This window comes from Actinia tenebrosa, unplaced genomic scaffold (assembly GCF_029948245.1).
Source record: "Actinia tenebrosa isolate PJP-AT-01 unplaced genomic scaffold, QUT_ActTen_1.0 PGA_scaffold5__44_contigs__length_20552954, whole genome shotgun sequence".
Classification (NCBI taxonomy): domain Eukaryota; kingdom Metazoa; phylum Cnidaria; class Anthozoa; order Actiniaria; family Actiniidae; genus Actinia; species Actinia tenebrosa.
This window is the reverse complement of record NW_028292582.1, coordinates 1,721,123-1,737,505: the sequence shown is the minus strand read 5'-3', so window position 1 is coordinate 1,737,505 and position 16,383 is coordinate 1,721,123. Positions and strand designations below refer to the sequence as shown.

Genomic DNA, 16,383 nt, shown 5'->3' with positions numbered 1-16,383 from the left:
TGATAGTATACTGGTTCGTTGAAAGAGGTTTCAACTTGTCCTCCAGCCATTTTTTCTTGTGTAATTTTGGCAGGTCATACAGATGGGAAACATGGCCTGGATCCTTTATGGCAGATATTATCAGCGATAAATAATACATCAATTTGATATATGTATATATTTGTTATATAGCTACGAAATTTTCTGATATACCGAACACTCTCATTGGTTGAAAGATGACCACGTGACACTAGTTAAATCTAAATGTTTACCGACCGGGAAATAAGTTACATATTTAACGGTCGGGAAATAAGTTGCAAGTGACAATAATCGTGAAAATAAATAAGTGCACGTAATCAAAACATGAAAATCGCTGATGGCGTAATTCTTGCACCAATCAAAAACAACAGAGCGGGAGCAGATATTTTGCTTGAATTTTCAGTGCAAATGGAGCTCGAAGCGAAACAATAGAAGTTTTCCAGTGTTTCTACAGAGAAATTACAAACTGTTATTGAGAAAAAGGATTTGGAAAATACGGAAAAAGCGACTAAAAATTCTGTTGCTACTATTTTTGCTTTTTGGTAGATAAATACAAGACCGTATATGAGTTGTATTTGTAAAATCGTGGTCAGTTTTCATGCCTTTAGCTTGCTAAATAAAGTTTTTATTTCGTATACTGACTTCTCAATATTTCTCAATTGCTATATAACAAAACTCTTAATGTCTGGTCCCTCGGGAAATTAGTTAGTTTTGTTTTCACTCGAGTCTCGATGTTTCCCTCGGCTTCGCCTCGTGAACATCGAGACGAGGCTTTCGGGAAAAAAAAAACAATAACTATTTCCCTCGCGACCAGACATTACCGCCGTTTGCATTACTACGCGGCCACCCCAGACACAAATCGAGTCTTGTAGTTTGCAAAAGACTGCCGTCAATCATTCATGTTGACGCCATTTATACACGTTTGGATCAGTGAGTTGGCTTTTCTATCAAACTTTCTCAGTCAGATATCACGAAGGAAAGTTCCGAAAGCGATTGCAAAGAGTTTGAGTACATCCAAGCAGTTTGGATAGGAGTTTGCAATACACTGCCGTCAATCAATATTTATTAAGTATAATTTTAGTCTTGAATATAGAGTTTCGCGCGCTGTGATTGGTTAAGCGACCATTGATTATATAGAGGTTATTATTACATTGCTAATCGTGTATTACTGCCGGAACTATCCGGATAATTTCACGAGTGAAAGCGTATTTTTTCGAGCCCCGTAGGTAATCAAGTAAAATTAACCAGGAATTCGAAGCGTAAAAATCGGCCATGAAAATTTGTGATTTAATTGTACTTCTCTTGTCCAATCAGAACGAGTAATTTTGTCGAGTGTATCATAAATGAGGCAATACCATGTCACGCCCTCGGGACTTTTACAATATTCCCGAGGTATTAGGGGAAATTTAATCACTAATTTCCCTCGTGCCATGGTATTATTTATAATAATTGCCCGAAGTGCTATCACCTTATTTCGTTTTTAAGATTTCACAATATCATGTCAAGCATTTAGACGTTATGGAGACCAAAGATTCAGAACGAGTTAAACAAGAAGTACTTTCTTTAAACAGTGAAATGCAGTGCTTCAGTAAAAGTGGTTCAACGAAAAACCCAACCAGGCCGGCAGTAAACATGCCTAATCCACGGGGAACCACTGCATATCCCATAACAAACTCTCGTTCTTCTCCTTCAAACTTTAGATGTAGTAATCCAAGCATATTTACGTAAACCATGCCTTGTGTAAATCCAGCAAAAAAAACAAAAAAAAGAAGAATGCCTACGTTGGGAAGAAATCGATACCAAGACTCCAAAATCGCAAAACATAATATTAGCATTTCTGTGCTCGAAAAAAGCCACAGCAACAATCTAGTTGGAGTATAAAGCAAGCGAGTTTTGGAAAGTATCAAGTGATGGGATCTTCCTATCATCTCACCCAACGCAAAAATAAAAAAGTAATACTGATAGTGGTCACGTGGTGTGAAGGGAGCGTTCTTGTAGGCGATGGTTGTGATTACAGTCTGAGTCAAAAGGTATTGAGAACAAAATCCTATGAATCCGGGCACAAGTGTGAGAGAAAACAGCTTTGCTAAGATCAACATCTTCTCTTTTCTGCTCAAGAACACATCGTCTGTTTTTCTAGTACATTTATCTTTTGTTTCTTGTTTTCTTTCTTTCTTTATTTCACTGTCCTCAACATCTTCCGTATCTGTATCGTCTATTTTTGTATAGACTACTTCTTCATCTGAATCAGAAGCTTTTTTCCTTATGTTTTTGATGATGAAGTAATATAATACAAAATAACTGAGAGGCAATGGTGATACGATGGTAAGTGTTGTGTTTGGAGATACACAAAACCAAGTGGTCAAAGCTGTTAAGAGAAAAAAAGAATCATGATATCCTTTGTCTCAAAAGCAGAGATATAGATTCTATATACCATGTAAACAGAGATCTACACAATCTACAACTTCCATTAAGATACTTCCAAGAATCATATTGTTACACAATTACTAAAGGCTCAAACTTCATAAAAGTGCATGTTTTTAAATATGGGCTTTCTATCGTACTTTTCTTACCAGTGTAATAAAGAGGTCCTAAAAGGAATCCTACCCCAGTGCCGGACGAGTACGCAGACACAGCTGAAGGTTCAAAGTACGAAGTCAGTGAAACGATGGTTATTGTGCCGACTGCTACACCAAATGCTAATAATGCAACAGCAGCAATCTTCCACTCGACATCAGCATATGCCAGGATGATCAAGCCAACAGAGACACTAATACTGGCAGTAAATACAAGAACGAGGTTGGGTATCCTGTTGACGAAGTAAGGCGCTATGACATCTACGATAAGAAGCGGAACAACCCCTGCCAACAACACAGTGGTAGAAGGTTTGTAGGTTCCAGCCAAAGTATCTTGCGTTCCTGCCAGAATCACGGAAGTTAATGAAGTAAAAAAGCAACCAAAGAGTGCAAAAGCTGGGAAGACGTTTCCTTGTTGCGTTCGCTCAGAATCGCTTTTAGTGGTCAGTTTTTTTGTATTCATTTCTTTCATGGTCAATGTTGCAAGCATCTAGTATATCAAAGAGTGTAGACTCGAATCTGAAAGGAAAGTAATAAAATTCTGACAAGATGCATTTTTAAAACTAATGTTGTTCATTGAAATGGCAACATTTATGTAACCTGTTTTTCGAAATTGCAACATTTGTGACAGAAGCTGTTTGATTATTTATTTATTGTATTTGATTAAAAATGTGTTTGTAATGTATTCATTGATTGACACCTCATGTAATAGCATTAATTAGCATAACTTCGTGTGCTCGTACACAAGACACATGTAAGAACAGTGCATATTAAGGAGGCTCTGGGTAGTTTTGGTCTGGCACACCTGCCGCATTGAAACGACTACAACTTCGTCTTGAATAACTCGATCTGCAAACACTTTTCACACAACGTCAGGAAAGGATTAAAGGTTTCAAAAATGATAAATTAGTTTAAAGCGGCCTTTTCATTATGACGTAATGATGATATCGTAGAAATTGTTTACCGCTTATTTTCTCGAAAACTAGACCTAAACTTTCAAAGTGACTTGCACCAGTCGATAGTATTCATCAAGGCACCCAACATATTGCAGTGTGACAAAACTATACGAGAGCGTTTTCCAAATATTACGCGATGAATATTTTCATGGACTTTTACCATTATTTCCAGCGTGTCAACTTTATACCCTCAAAATCGGGACTTAAATTTAGTGGATTCAATATTTTTTGTAGCTAGAATATAAGTACGGATATAGACACTGTCCTTATTGAGCATGAATCAAATTGTGAGGCTCATTCTAACGTTAATTTCATATGCATTGAAGGGTTTTAATGCAGTCAAATAAAAATAAGTACACGCTCACAACTATTTTCGCTCAAGGCTGCTTGTTGATTATTCATGCTTGACTTGGTGTTATTCCTTGTCGTGTCCTGTTAGTTGTGGGCGTACTTACTTTTATTTGATTGCCTTAAAACCCTTCAATACATATGAAATTAATGGAAAATATTCGTAAAAGACACATCTTTTAGTGACTTCATTTAGGAAAAAATCGTTCGACGATTTTTTGAATGCCTCTTTCATCGATATTTTCTATCGCTTTTGACAACAAATGGGGTCATTTAATTAGCTTCATATCAAAAAATCCATAACGTTAGAAAGAAAGTCACAATTTGATTCATGCTTAATAAGAACAGTGTCTATATCCGTACCTATATTCTAGCTACTAAAAATATTGAATCCACTAAATTAAGGTCCCGATTTTAAGGGTATAAAGCTGACACGCTGGAAATAGTAGTAAAAGTCCATGAAAATATTCATAGCGTAATATTTGGAAAACGCTCTCACACATTTTTTTCATATTGCAATATGTTGGGTGCCTTGATGAATACTATCGACTGGTGCAAGTCGCTTTGAAAGTCTAGGTCTAGTTTTCGAGAAAATAAGCGGTAAACAATTTCTACGATATCATCATTACGTCATAATGAAAAGGCCGCTTTAAACTAATTTATCATTTTTGAAACCTTTAATCCTTTCCTGACGTTGTGTGAAAAATGCTTGCATATCGAGTTATTCAAGACGAAGTTGTAGTCGTTTCAATGCGACTAGGTGTGCCAGACCAAAACTAGAGTGCAAACAATTAATCCGTGAAACACTAATTACTAAATAGTACAAAATAGTGCTAATTAAACAATAGAAAACAATGGAATTTGCATGAAATTGTGCTATTCAGTATTACTAAAGTTTCACGGATTTACTGTGGTCACTCTACCCAAAGCCTCCTTAAACAGTATTGTTATGTGAGAATTACTACATTATTTGGCATAATGTTAACATCCATTTTCATGATATTTTCATAATCCCCGTCTCTGCGATTATATAGTAAAAGTTAAATATTTAAATAATAGAAAAACTATATATCGAAGAATCTTCAAACCATCGAATAATATCAACATTATTTAGTTTGCAAGAAGGGAAATATTCTTAACCGACCCTGAAAATTATATACTTTAATTTGGCATTTTTTAAGCTACATTTCGCCGCTTAGAAACGTACCATCAACTTTAATTTTCATTTTAGTAGTTAGGACAGTAAGCGCACTTCGAGTGCACCGTTACTACATCTTATAGAAAAAGCCTCTAACGCTCTAGATATCGTTTGTCCATTCCACTTCCATTTTATTTGGTAATTGATACCCTGGCGAATAATGAATAATATACGAAGGAATACGTGTCCTTTCCCAATGCACTTGGCCATAGTCGCCGTCGGGTGAAGCGACCCACCCACCCACCCTCGATGAAGACGGGTTTGATTTCGGAATAATATCACATCGCTCCCTCGTGTTTGGGCTTACCCCAGGCCAGAGCCATACCTTAATTTTATTATACAGATATCGATGAAATACCAGGTTTTCTCTAGTGTCGAAAACTTGATGTCTTTCACCTGTGGAAGATACCATATCTTTCACACGTGAAGATATCGCTGTTGAATCGGCTTGCTATTTTAATAAAGAATTTTTGAGCTTTTGTTTTATTTAAGTTTCATCGATATCTATATAATAAACAGAACATTACATGGCCGCTTGGAGATACGAATGTTGTCTTCTCGAATGTTCAATTTAGATATCTCACTCGTTCGCTGCGCTCTCTCGTGAGATAAAATTCGTATCTCCGCGCGCCCATGTAATATCCTCTATTTATTATATAATTACCAATGAAATATCTATTTTTCTCTATTTCGAAAAATTGATATCTTCACACGTGAAAATAACATGTTATTTTCACGTGTGAAAATAACACCATTGCGATGGCTATTCAAAAATACACGGAAAGAATTGCCTGAAAAAGCCAAAACATACTTCATCGATAATTATATAATAAACAGAATATTACATGGGCGCTTGGAGATACGCAATTTATCTTCTCGTGTTGAAAATCTCTCACTCGTTCGCTGCGCTCACCTGTGAGAGATCTTTTCAACACTCGAAGATAAATTTCGTATCTCCGCGCGCCCATGTAATATCCTCTATGTATGTTACAAATAACAATACTGAGGGGTGAAAAATGCGCTGTGCCAAATGTATTACAGGATGGGGTATTCAGTAGTTATATAATTAAACGAAAATTTGCAAACGTCGTCTAAAGAAAGTCATAGATCAGTAGACGATCTGGTGGAAATGGAAATGATTACATTGAGGATCAGTCAAATGACTCTAATATAAAGTAATGTATTTTTTAAAAGTAATATGCTATTCGGATCCTTTGGGAAATAATTATAATATATTCAAATATACTAAAAAAGAGTACGAGTGTTTCATTAGTTTTCATTCATGAAAATACGAAGACGCACACTGACTTACCGTTTGGACCAGTATAATCTTGACATACAATGAAACACCAGATCAAATTCTTATAGAGAATCAAGACACTCAAATATTGTAACAATATTTCATGTGAAATACTGGCTTGTTTTATTACATTGAGGTGACACGAAGCAGCTTGTGACGAGTTTTGTGGCAATTTGTTTTCATTGATGAGTTCTAGAAGCCACGGCCTCGTTGATTCATCATCTTCTTGGTGTTTGGAAACCCCAAACACTCGCAGTCATTCGATATAAACAAGCACAAGCAGGTTTAAAAATACGAAATACGAAACGTAGCCGAGTTTATTGAACGGCTTAAAGTTTATGCAAATGAAGACGAATCTATATCAGATATAAAATCACCCTCATGGTCATGATTTCTATTGTGTGTCCTTCATGAATTATTAATGCGTTTTTGAAATATATATAACAAAATACATTATATTTACAATACAGTTCAGCGAGATTGTTTAAAACTATCATTGTTGTCACTTTTGCTATTATTGTATTTACAAAGATTCTGCTATAGTAATAAATTGAATAGTAAACTCAGGGTGGCAGACACCTCAAGAAGAAACCACAGGCTTATACTCTTTGGGTGTCTTTTAGCTTGGTTATATATAGTATCAACTTAGAGAAAAGAAGGGAGGGTGAAGGCATGCACTTTAAGCAAATTCAATTAAAGCAAGGAGGAATAAGGAGCTACATGTTCTGTTTTGAGGTGTTATAGTTGCACATAAGACATTTGATAATATTCAAATTATTTACTAATGAGACAATAAGGTACATTTTATATTCATATTTAAAGCTAGATATGGATGGTGCTGTCCTCTGCTGTCTTCATATTGTCACGCAGCAAATTCCATAGCTTGAGGCCTTGATTAAATTCATAAAATAAAGGGGCAGTGTGTGCATCATACTTCGAACTCCAATGGGTCTTAGGTGATGTTACACGCGACGATTTTTCGCGTCGATCTTTCGCGATACCGGGCCGTTGCGCAAAAAATTGATGCGTTTAACACACCGGACACGTAGATTTTCGTATATGGCAACACGTTGCCAGTTTTTGGTTCTCCTTCAAAAACTCGCAATACGAAATGACGAATTTTCATCAAGTTCATTCGTGTAACAGCTTCTTCGACAATTATTTGCACAACACCTACCCAGAATGCAGTTCAAGGACAGGGCTGATGTCAATAAACAAGATGGCGGAGGTAATTGAAGAAGAAGAAAATTTGTGAGATGTTGATGAATTGTTAGTTGACCAGAGCCGCTTAGATGATGTAGCACGTCTGAAGTATATAACGTTCATCAAAGCGAAGCCTTGTCTGTGGTCTCCCCATGACAAGCAAACAAAAGATGTAAAAAAAGTGTTTCAATATGAACACACTGTTTGTTTTGATTCGTCACACTGCGCGCCTTGGGAGCTGGGATCGAAATTGCCATTTAAAAATGGAGGCTGAAAATCGTCGCGAGTAACATCACCTTTAGATGCTTATGAATTATTTACGAGTTTTTGAAATATATGTATATAATGTTGTTATATAGCTACGAAATTTTTCGAATAAATTAACACTCTCTTTGGTTGAAAGATGACCACGTGACACTAGCTAAATCTAAGGCCCCGTCCACACATATCCGGAAATTTTTGGGTCCACACGTCCACACGTGTCCGCAAATTTTTGTGTCCGTATCCGCAAATTTTACGAAAACGGACACGTGTGGACGGTAAATATATCCTTTGGGAAAGTTGTTTTTACAGAACGTGTAAAACATTCTCATGTTCGGTTTCAAAATGTTGTTTTAGTGACAATATTTTTCGAAAACACAGAAAGCGCCATTGATTGACTTTTTTCTCTTATCATTTAATTAAAACATCCAATTCATGTCAAACCACACAAGAGAATGGTACATTCATGCTAATGGTTTAGTATTCGCTCAGTAGATTGTCAATGTTTATGATAATTGCGCTAATGAATTTTCTGTTCTTTATGAATACTTGCAATAAATGCAATAACTTGTTGATTGGTGTTATTGAATTTTAGTTTGATGTAAATGACGTCTAAACAGTTCCCGCCCACAGTGTCTGAACGAACTTTTGTTTGTCAATTAATGCTATTGAATATCCATGCATATTCAAATATCGGTTCGACTAAATTAAGCTCATGGTTAGTTCGACGTTTGCCCTGGGCCTTAGTCCACGCTTTGTTCATTCTTTTCACGTCGGCTCTGGTGCTCTGTTTTTCACACTCTACTATGAAAGGTTATTATTCAAAGCCAAGATTTGTATTAGGTACGGCTGGTGGTGCCTACTGCGAGGCGACGGCTTGCAGGTTGTGTCTAAGTGAGACCCCGGATGATCGAGACATCTCTCAAATAAGTTTTTTTGCATTTGTTCAAGTTTATTATTCACGCCTAGATTTTATTAGGTGCGGTCGGTGGTGCCTATACTGCGAGGCCCCGGCTTGCCGGTTGTGTCTAAGTGAGACCCCGGATTATCGAGAATTTATTTAAATTCCAAAGATGTAATTGTGATATTTGCTTGTTAGCTTTCTATTTATAGCCTAGATTTGATATTCATATTGCGGTTGGTCGCGTCTAAGTGTGTCCCCAGCCTGCCGATCGTGTCTGTGTGACCCAGAGCACTTCTTTATTAGTCGACATTCGCTTGTATGATTATGGCTAGTATGCCTTTGCTTTGTTATGGCATTATCTACATTAATCTTGTATTTCTACGGGTTTACCCTCCCAATGGTAGTCTGAAAGTGATTACTGATGCTCAGGCTGCCATCCCCTTGGTCCTTGTTTTGCCGCCCTGTTTTATGTTCATTAGCATGCCCCACCACCCCTTCCAGGGGATGGCAGTCTGACCCTTCGTCATCCTGGTTTATGCCATTGCCGATATACCCTCCTATTTGCACCAGTCCCTTACAGAGCAAGTATAAATATGATCGCTCCCAGATCCACCGCGCGCAGTTTCGTATGAACTCGTTGTGGCAATTGCAGTATTGACGGCTGTCCATTCCTTTAGCCAGCTTACCCTTTCGCGCTCGCCTTCTCCGACTAGCAGCTGTGTCAAGTCTTTTTCTCCCTCCCTGCTCACTCCCATCACCATCATAGATTTATTTTCTGCCCCCTTGACTGATCACGGTTGCATTTATCCCATTCTTATTTGACGAGCGTGAAAGGGAATGATGCGAACAGGATACTGTTTGCACTCTGTTACATGTATATAAATAGGGAATTAAAAAAGAAAGTGAAAATTATTATAATTTATCTGTATCTGCAGGACTTTGGAGAACTGTAATTTAATTCTATTTCTTTATGGACAGCAAACAGAATGGAGACTGTGGGTCAAAGGTAGGCAATGAGAATCGCACAGGCACTCTAAAGCCAGACTTTCAAATATCAAACTCAGATTCATAACAAAAATCAGTTAATCACCATAAACTTAATGCGCGCTAATGAATCTTTTATAGATGTGCGAGTGGCTAAAATTCGGTTTCTTACTCTTTGTAAAACATGTGAAGAGTATGCAAACAAAAACATATCCGCCCCTTATGTGCATGCTGCTGCATTTCATTTGCAAAACAGAATACCAAATTTAAGAATGTCAAACAGTTCAGTGGCCAAGGTGAGTATAAATATTTCAAATACCCCAAGGAAGGCATAGCTACATGTATGTTACCAAAACAGAGGGAAGGGAAGTCAGTTTTCTTCAGAACTTGCCACATTGCAATATTTACCTTTTCCTTTGAAAAGATAGGCAAATACATCCTGCCTAAATTTTATGATGAGCCTTTGCCTTTGCAAGTTATAGTTTGAAGATTTTGCCACTACGATATGGAGTCTGCTGACCTCAAGAAGGACAGTATTTTTTTCAGGATGTGGCTTCTGAAATTACCTTTAAGTAAATCGGTGGATTGATATTAATGCCTTTCAATGATAAATTTTTATCATTGCTTTATAAATCTATTTTAACGAATGCGAAAATAAAAACTTTATATGACAGTTATATGAAGCATGTGCAATAAAATTTATACCCCATTCACACCAAGGCTTAAATATGTTTTAAAGTGGTTTAACTAAATAGGTTTGAAAAACTATCTAAGAACACTGCACCATCTTTGGTGAAAAAAGGCATGTAAACTATCCTTTGTCTTGCTTTGATAGAGTGCACGCACTAAAACCGTGAGCATTAAATAGTACTAAATAGTACTATTTCATACAGAATCCTTTGTTTTCTATTGTTTAATTATCACTATTTAGTGCTAAAAATTAGTATTTGTTTCACGGATTTAGTGTGAGCACTCTAATATTTTAGAAAGTTTCGGCATTATATTGTAGGCTTCTAGTTTCTCAATTTTTTTCCTAATGAAATCACAGTTTAACTAAACACGTTTAGGTGTGAATGGGGTATTAGGCTTTTAAGTTTAAAACATAATTATAAGTGAATTTAATAATAAGAATTGAGATTTTTCGTTTTTAGGACCACTAAGTAACAAACTGCTTGACAGCTTTCTTCTAAATCCAATAAGTGTTTGTAAGCCGAGTTAAGATTCATGATACATTGTTATGTTGCGTGTTTCTTGTAAAACTGTCACAACCGTTTGCCCTGATGAAGAGCAAGATGCTCGAAAGCTTGGCTTGATTTATAATTAAAAAGCTGATGAATCAAAACTATCATAAAGCTTTCTTCTATTTCTTCAAAACGTATTTTGTTGCTCTTTTCATATTTCCTTTATTCTCAATAAGAATTGAGATTTTTCAATTTTCAAAAATATCCCTAGAACGCAGAGCATAGTTTTTTGGAAACAATATATTAACTAATTCTATTTGCACGTGGTCTTGAAGGTTTTATCTCAGGATGAAGTCTTCCTTTGATTCCTGGATCCGGTCCTGGATGAGTTACAGGCATATGAATAAATGTTAATGCTATGAGAAATATCTATTGTTGTGAATGATATCACATATCGATTGATGTTAGGGTGCCGTTGAATGACGATGTCCAGCAACTGGAATCTTGGAAATCCTCAATCAAAATTGCTTATTTTCAGCGCATATTGATAATTCCAACTTGGAAAAAAAAAAGTGCAACTTTTTAGGGACGTTCTTTCGTATACTCCTCTTCACAAGGAGAGTACATAATCACTCAAACACACCCTCAGAAAATGACGAAGATTATTGAAAGCAAAGCAAGTAAAAATTAAATTTGCCTTGTTCTAAAACATAGAAGTTAGGCCAAAAGAGGTCATTGGAGAAAGGGTATGATAAAACATTTATCATGAATCAAGACCCTGTGGGCAGGGTAAACTGGTATGCCTGGAGGGGAGGATTGGAGGGGCTGGTTTCAGCATGCATGTAGTACTTAGTTCAATCTTAGATATGTAAGTGTTAAAGCCTGGCTTTCAATTGATAATGAAATTAAGTCTTTCTCTAGATCTCGATTTAAGAAACATATTGTAGTGTCGTTGTCACATGCCAATCATGTAACTAATCACCGGGTGCCTTTTGAGTTATACGTACACGCACTTAATTAGAGAATAAAGTAAACCAGAGACCAAAGATGCGGTGTGTTTTTCATCCAACAACTCGCTTGCTTTCATTTTCATTTTTTGTGTGTTTGCTTGTTTTTCCTTTTTATTGATTGTATTAATTAAGTTTACTCTTCTTGTTATTTATTAAAGAGCCATTGCCACTTACCGTGATGCATCACAATTTGTTTACATTTTGAATCGTGTCACCACCGAATAAACAATTCCAACCTTTTGAATAAACTCTTAGATAGTCCCTAAAGCCGTAAAAGAATGTAAAAGAATCATTATTGTGCCTTAGTGCTATGGCGGAAAAGGATTTAATATGAAGTTATTATTCAATATATGAATCTTTGAATTTCATGGACCACGAAATTCATCTGTGACCGCGGTGCATCACGGTAAGTGGCAAAGGGTCTTTAATTTTGCGACCTTACGTTTGTCAATTTCCTCTAAATGGCTTTCTAGCTCGATTAGCTTTGCTATACCTAAAAAGCCTGTACTGTAAATAGGTTAATTATACATATATATATATGATATCATTGTAATTGTAATTAAATACGAATAAATTGTTGTTGTTGTTGTGATCTTCCGAAAATACCAGTTGATAAAGTAGCCCCTTAAGGTGTTATCCCTGTAATTCTAAAAGAGTTGCAAACTCTGCCATTATTTCCACTACTAAATTTGTCAAATTGCCCAAACTTGCCCACAGTCATAAAACTGTACTCGACTGAAGAAATAAAATGTATTTCGCTTAGAAATATTTATTTACTCCCCAAAATTATAAGCAAACCTTTGCTACAAATTCCGTTAGAAATATCGATCTGCATGCTAGTCTTTATTCGTTGTCTATAAATCACTGTAAATCATGAGTAAATAGTGCAAGATTTTGACCGTAAGCTTCACAGTGAAGCACTAGATAAGGTATCTTTGCCATTTCCAAAATGGCAGTAGTTTTCTCAGCAGTGAAGAATCCAAAACAACAACTAGCCACAAAGTGAATCACAAAATGGCCGGCGGGAATTTTGTAACTAAAACAACTCGTGATCAGTCATGTGACACTGTCAGTCTAGAACACGACAGCGTCAATCATGCGGAAACAAGGTGTTGTCATGTTGTCGAAGTCTGAACCAATAAAAATCCCCATTTACCGAGGCTGGAATGCCTGCTGGTTACTATCGCACCACTTTTCCACTTTGGCCCTGGTCGCACTTGAACCAAATTTTCGGAATGTCCTGACACTTGTAAAACAATTTGTTACCCGAAACATGTTCGCAACAATTGAATACAAATTCATTGAGGTCGCACTGCGATTAAATAATCCCTACGCAGTGTAAACATGACATTATCGTGTGGATGTTTCCGAGTCTTTAGGAAGGGGTTGAGGAAAGGGTGAAGGCATACGTGAATCATTTGGGAATTACTAATGATTGTTGTGGTGCCGCCATTGGAGGCGGAATGGACAGCACATATTGTTTTTGTGGTACTGCTATTTTATCTTTTGTCCCAATTGTAATGATGTTAAGAAAATATTCGAATTCATGTTTCAATGGTTAGATGTGGCTTGCACAGCTTCACTCAAGGTCGTGTGAACCAAAGGCGCTCTCAAAAAAACAAGGTTTTGTTTGTTGTACGTGGAAATTCTTGCTTGAAAGCAGCACTTAGGCGCCTTTGAAGATTTGTACCGAATTACAAGTTTTGAACAAGTTAACAAAAGTCGGTCGCACTTGGCGTTGTGCAACGTTCACAGAATTTTGTCAGCTTCTTGACTTATCTAAACAAACTTGTTCCGAATCAAATGTGTCGTAGTAGATAATTTTATCAGCGTAGGTACGAAAGATAGTAGACTGACGTTTCGGAGACTAAGTGAAGAGAACCAAAATTTCTATAAAGTCCCACTCGTGTGTTCGGAAACCTATGATGTACTTCGTTAACCCTAGTTTCTCTCAATCACCTGGACTGCGAGTATCCCATCTAGACGTAACCAATCAGAAAGAACGAAAAATGAAGGCATTTTACGACTGAGCCACCACAGGTAAGCCAGGAACCTGCATTTAACAAGAAATATTTGCAAAGCCAACAAAAAGTTAAAACCAGAATATTGATTATTTAAGTAGGTTGACTAAGTTAACTGTATGCTTCCATAACTTTCTTTATAACAAAAACAAAAATTGAAATCCAGCTACATTCATTTAATATCAAGATGAATAAAGGACTGCAACTAGTTACGTTGACTATGTTGCTTGACTAATTTTATATCTAAACATACTTATACCAATGACCATTCTACAATTGGGGCAATACATTGTTAAAGCGACTTAAAACTATTTACTAATGTTTCTAGTGAAAAACACTCTACCGTAAATTGTTGATAATTTTTGAACATAGATTTCCATACAAATTGTGGGTGTCCTCTTCAGTTGTCTGGGTTCAGTTGCATGAATTCTTATTAGAACTAATATTCATCATTTTAAATTATATCAAGAGAATAAATTGCTTACATAACAGGATCATTTCATTTGCTGGATAAGGATTTTAACCAATGGATGGTCCTGTTCTTCTACCTTTCATCTTCAAGCCAATCAGAGTTATTCCCCCAGTTCTCAAGTATTTATTTGTTTCCCATAATAAGAACACGTTTGAAAATATATGTGTGTAAAAAGCATCTTTGGTCTTCCTGTGGTAATGATGGGTCTTCCTGTCTCACATTTCACACTTCCATTCAGTGACCACGAATAATAGTTCCTACATGTAGCCGAGGCTGGAACTACAGTTTATCATGCGTGGAAACTCCAGCCTCAGCTAGGAACTGTTGTTCATGGTCACTAGATGGACTGTAAAATGAAGTATCGTTTTACTCAAAATATGGAGTCAACCATTTTGCTTTGTCATTGTAAGGTACCATTTATTTCATAAAATATAAAAGTTTTTTCATTCTATGGTGGGACAGTATCTGTAATATCCATGGAATCAGTGGTAACAGCCTTTTTGCAATTTTGCATTATCTTGCTTGTGGTTGGCCAAGAGCCTTTAGTCAAATCCTGATATATGAATTTGAGATGATAAATGTATTATTGGTAGGTTTTTCTGAAGATAATACAATTATGTGAAGTTCACTCAAAGTTACAAGTAAAACGGAGTTTGGAATACTTTTGCTATTTTTTTTAAAAGCAAAATTAAATATTTATTGAAAGACCCCAAGAAACTCCAATTTTCTTGTATACACTATGTAATTTTGTTCTTTCTCTGATTCTTTCCCTCCGAAATTCCAAACTCCTCTGTGGGGGATATGGATAGTTTTTGGAACTACACAATAATTTACAAATATGCATAAAACAATTATTGAATATTATTTTTTTCATGATATGTAAAGGTTATAGGACTACATGCTGTCCAAATTGGAAATAATTGGATGAAAAAACTCCAAGGACTGACAAAATTGGAAGAGGCTGATAGGCTTAGTCCAATTTGGCAGTAAGAGTAATTTTTTGAATTCAATTATTTCCAAATTGGACAGACATGTAGTCCAATTGCAGATTATTTATATCATCCCAAACTATACTAGACTGATTCCATAATTCATAGTTTTCCATCGAAATAATGCGATTAGAAACGATCACAATTAATCTTTAATTTGGACAGGAAAGAGAATATGAAAATAATACAAAAATTGCTTATATGGGAGAATAGGTACAATTATAAACAGTTATTGGATGAGGTTTTGATCATATCAAGAATTATCAATGTTGAGGTAAGTGTTGTATTTGTAACGTTTGCCCAGACATTGATAAATCCAGACATCATCAAAACCGAATTCAATAAATGTTTTATCATACATTACTTTTTTAAATAACTGATTATACAAAGATAGCAACTTTATTATAAACTTCATTATAAAAAAGGTTTAACTGAAATCATTATAATACCTTAAAGAAATAACCTACAGTACGGATAACTGCCATCCACTGAATTATGCAGGATCGTTTTTGCAGATAACTGCCTACAAATAACTATCCACTGTGGAAAGATTGCTGGCGCATGTTACTAGCTTGAATTAACTGTAGGTTCTCAACCAATGAAAATTCAGATAGTGAGTATGATGCATAATAATTTAAATTATTAAGAACTCATTCATTTTTTGCCCCTCAGCTAATAGCTTCAGGCGATAACACAGCCTATAATTTATGAAATCTTGCTTAACTTTATCCACTAGTTGTTTATTATCAAACCACTTTCATTGTCATGAATTGGTCCTTGCTCAGGCAGTTCTCAACTTGCCTAGGACAGGCTTCAAAAATGAATCAACGAAATATTATCCTCCAAAAAGGCTGATATATTCCCTTTAAGGGCTTTGGTTTTTGTAATTCAGGCTTTTTATCTACCAAAGAAGAACATTGTTCAGTATAAAATCAGCGAGTGTTGTTGTTGCTGTCTTACGG

General features: G+C 36.0%; 1 protein-coding gene across 1 annotated transcript; it reads right to left on the bottom strand.

Moving 5' to 3' along the window:
- Positions 1–176: 176 nt before the first annotated feature.
- LOC116307922 (uncharacterized) lies at positions 177–6,711 on the bottom strand. Its single transcript, XM_031718248.2, has 3 exons — positions 6,409–6,711; positions 2,592–3,113; positions 177–2,386 (listed from the first exon to the last, which is right to left on the bottom strand). Exons 2-3 carry the CDS (start codon positions 3,082–3,084, stop codon positions 1,515–1,517), a joined length of 1,365 nt encoding a protein of 454 aa, XP_031574108.1. The 5' UTR covers positions 3,085–3,113; positions 6,409–6,711; the 3' UTR covers positions 177–1,514.
- Between the last annotated feature and the right edge of the window lie 9,672 nt (positions 6,712–16,383).

What these genes read in the sequence shown, in the direction of transcription:
- LOC116307922 (XM_031718248.2), bottom strand. Translation starts at nt 3,084, where the DNA reads ATGCTTGCAACATTGACCATGAAAGAAATGAATACAAAAAAACTGACC. An exon ending in AGGACCTCTTTATTACACTG is followed by an intron (nt 2,387 to 2,591) that starts GTAAGAAAAGTA and finishes TTCTCTTAACAG; the next exon opens with CTTTGACCACTTGGTTTTGT.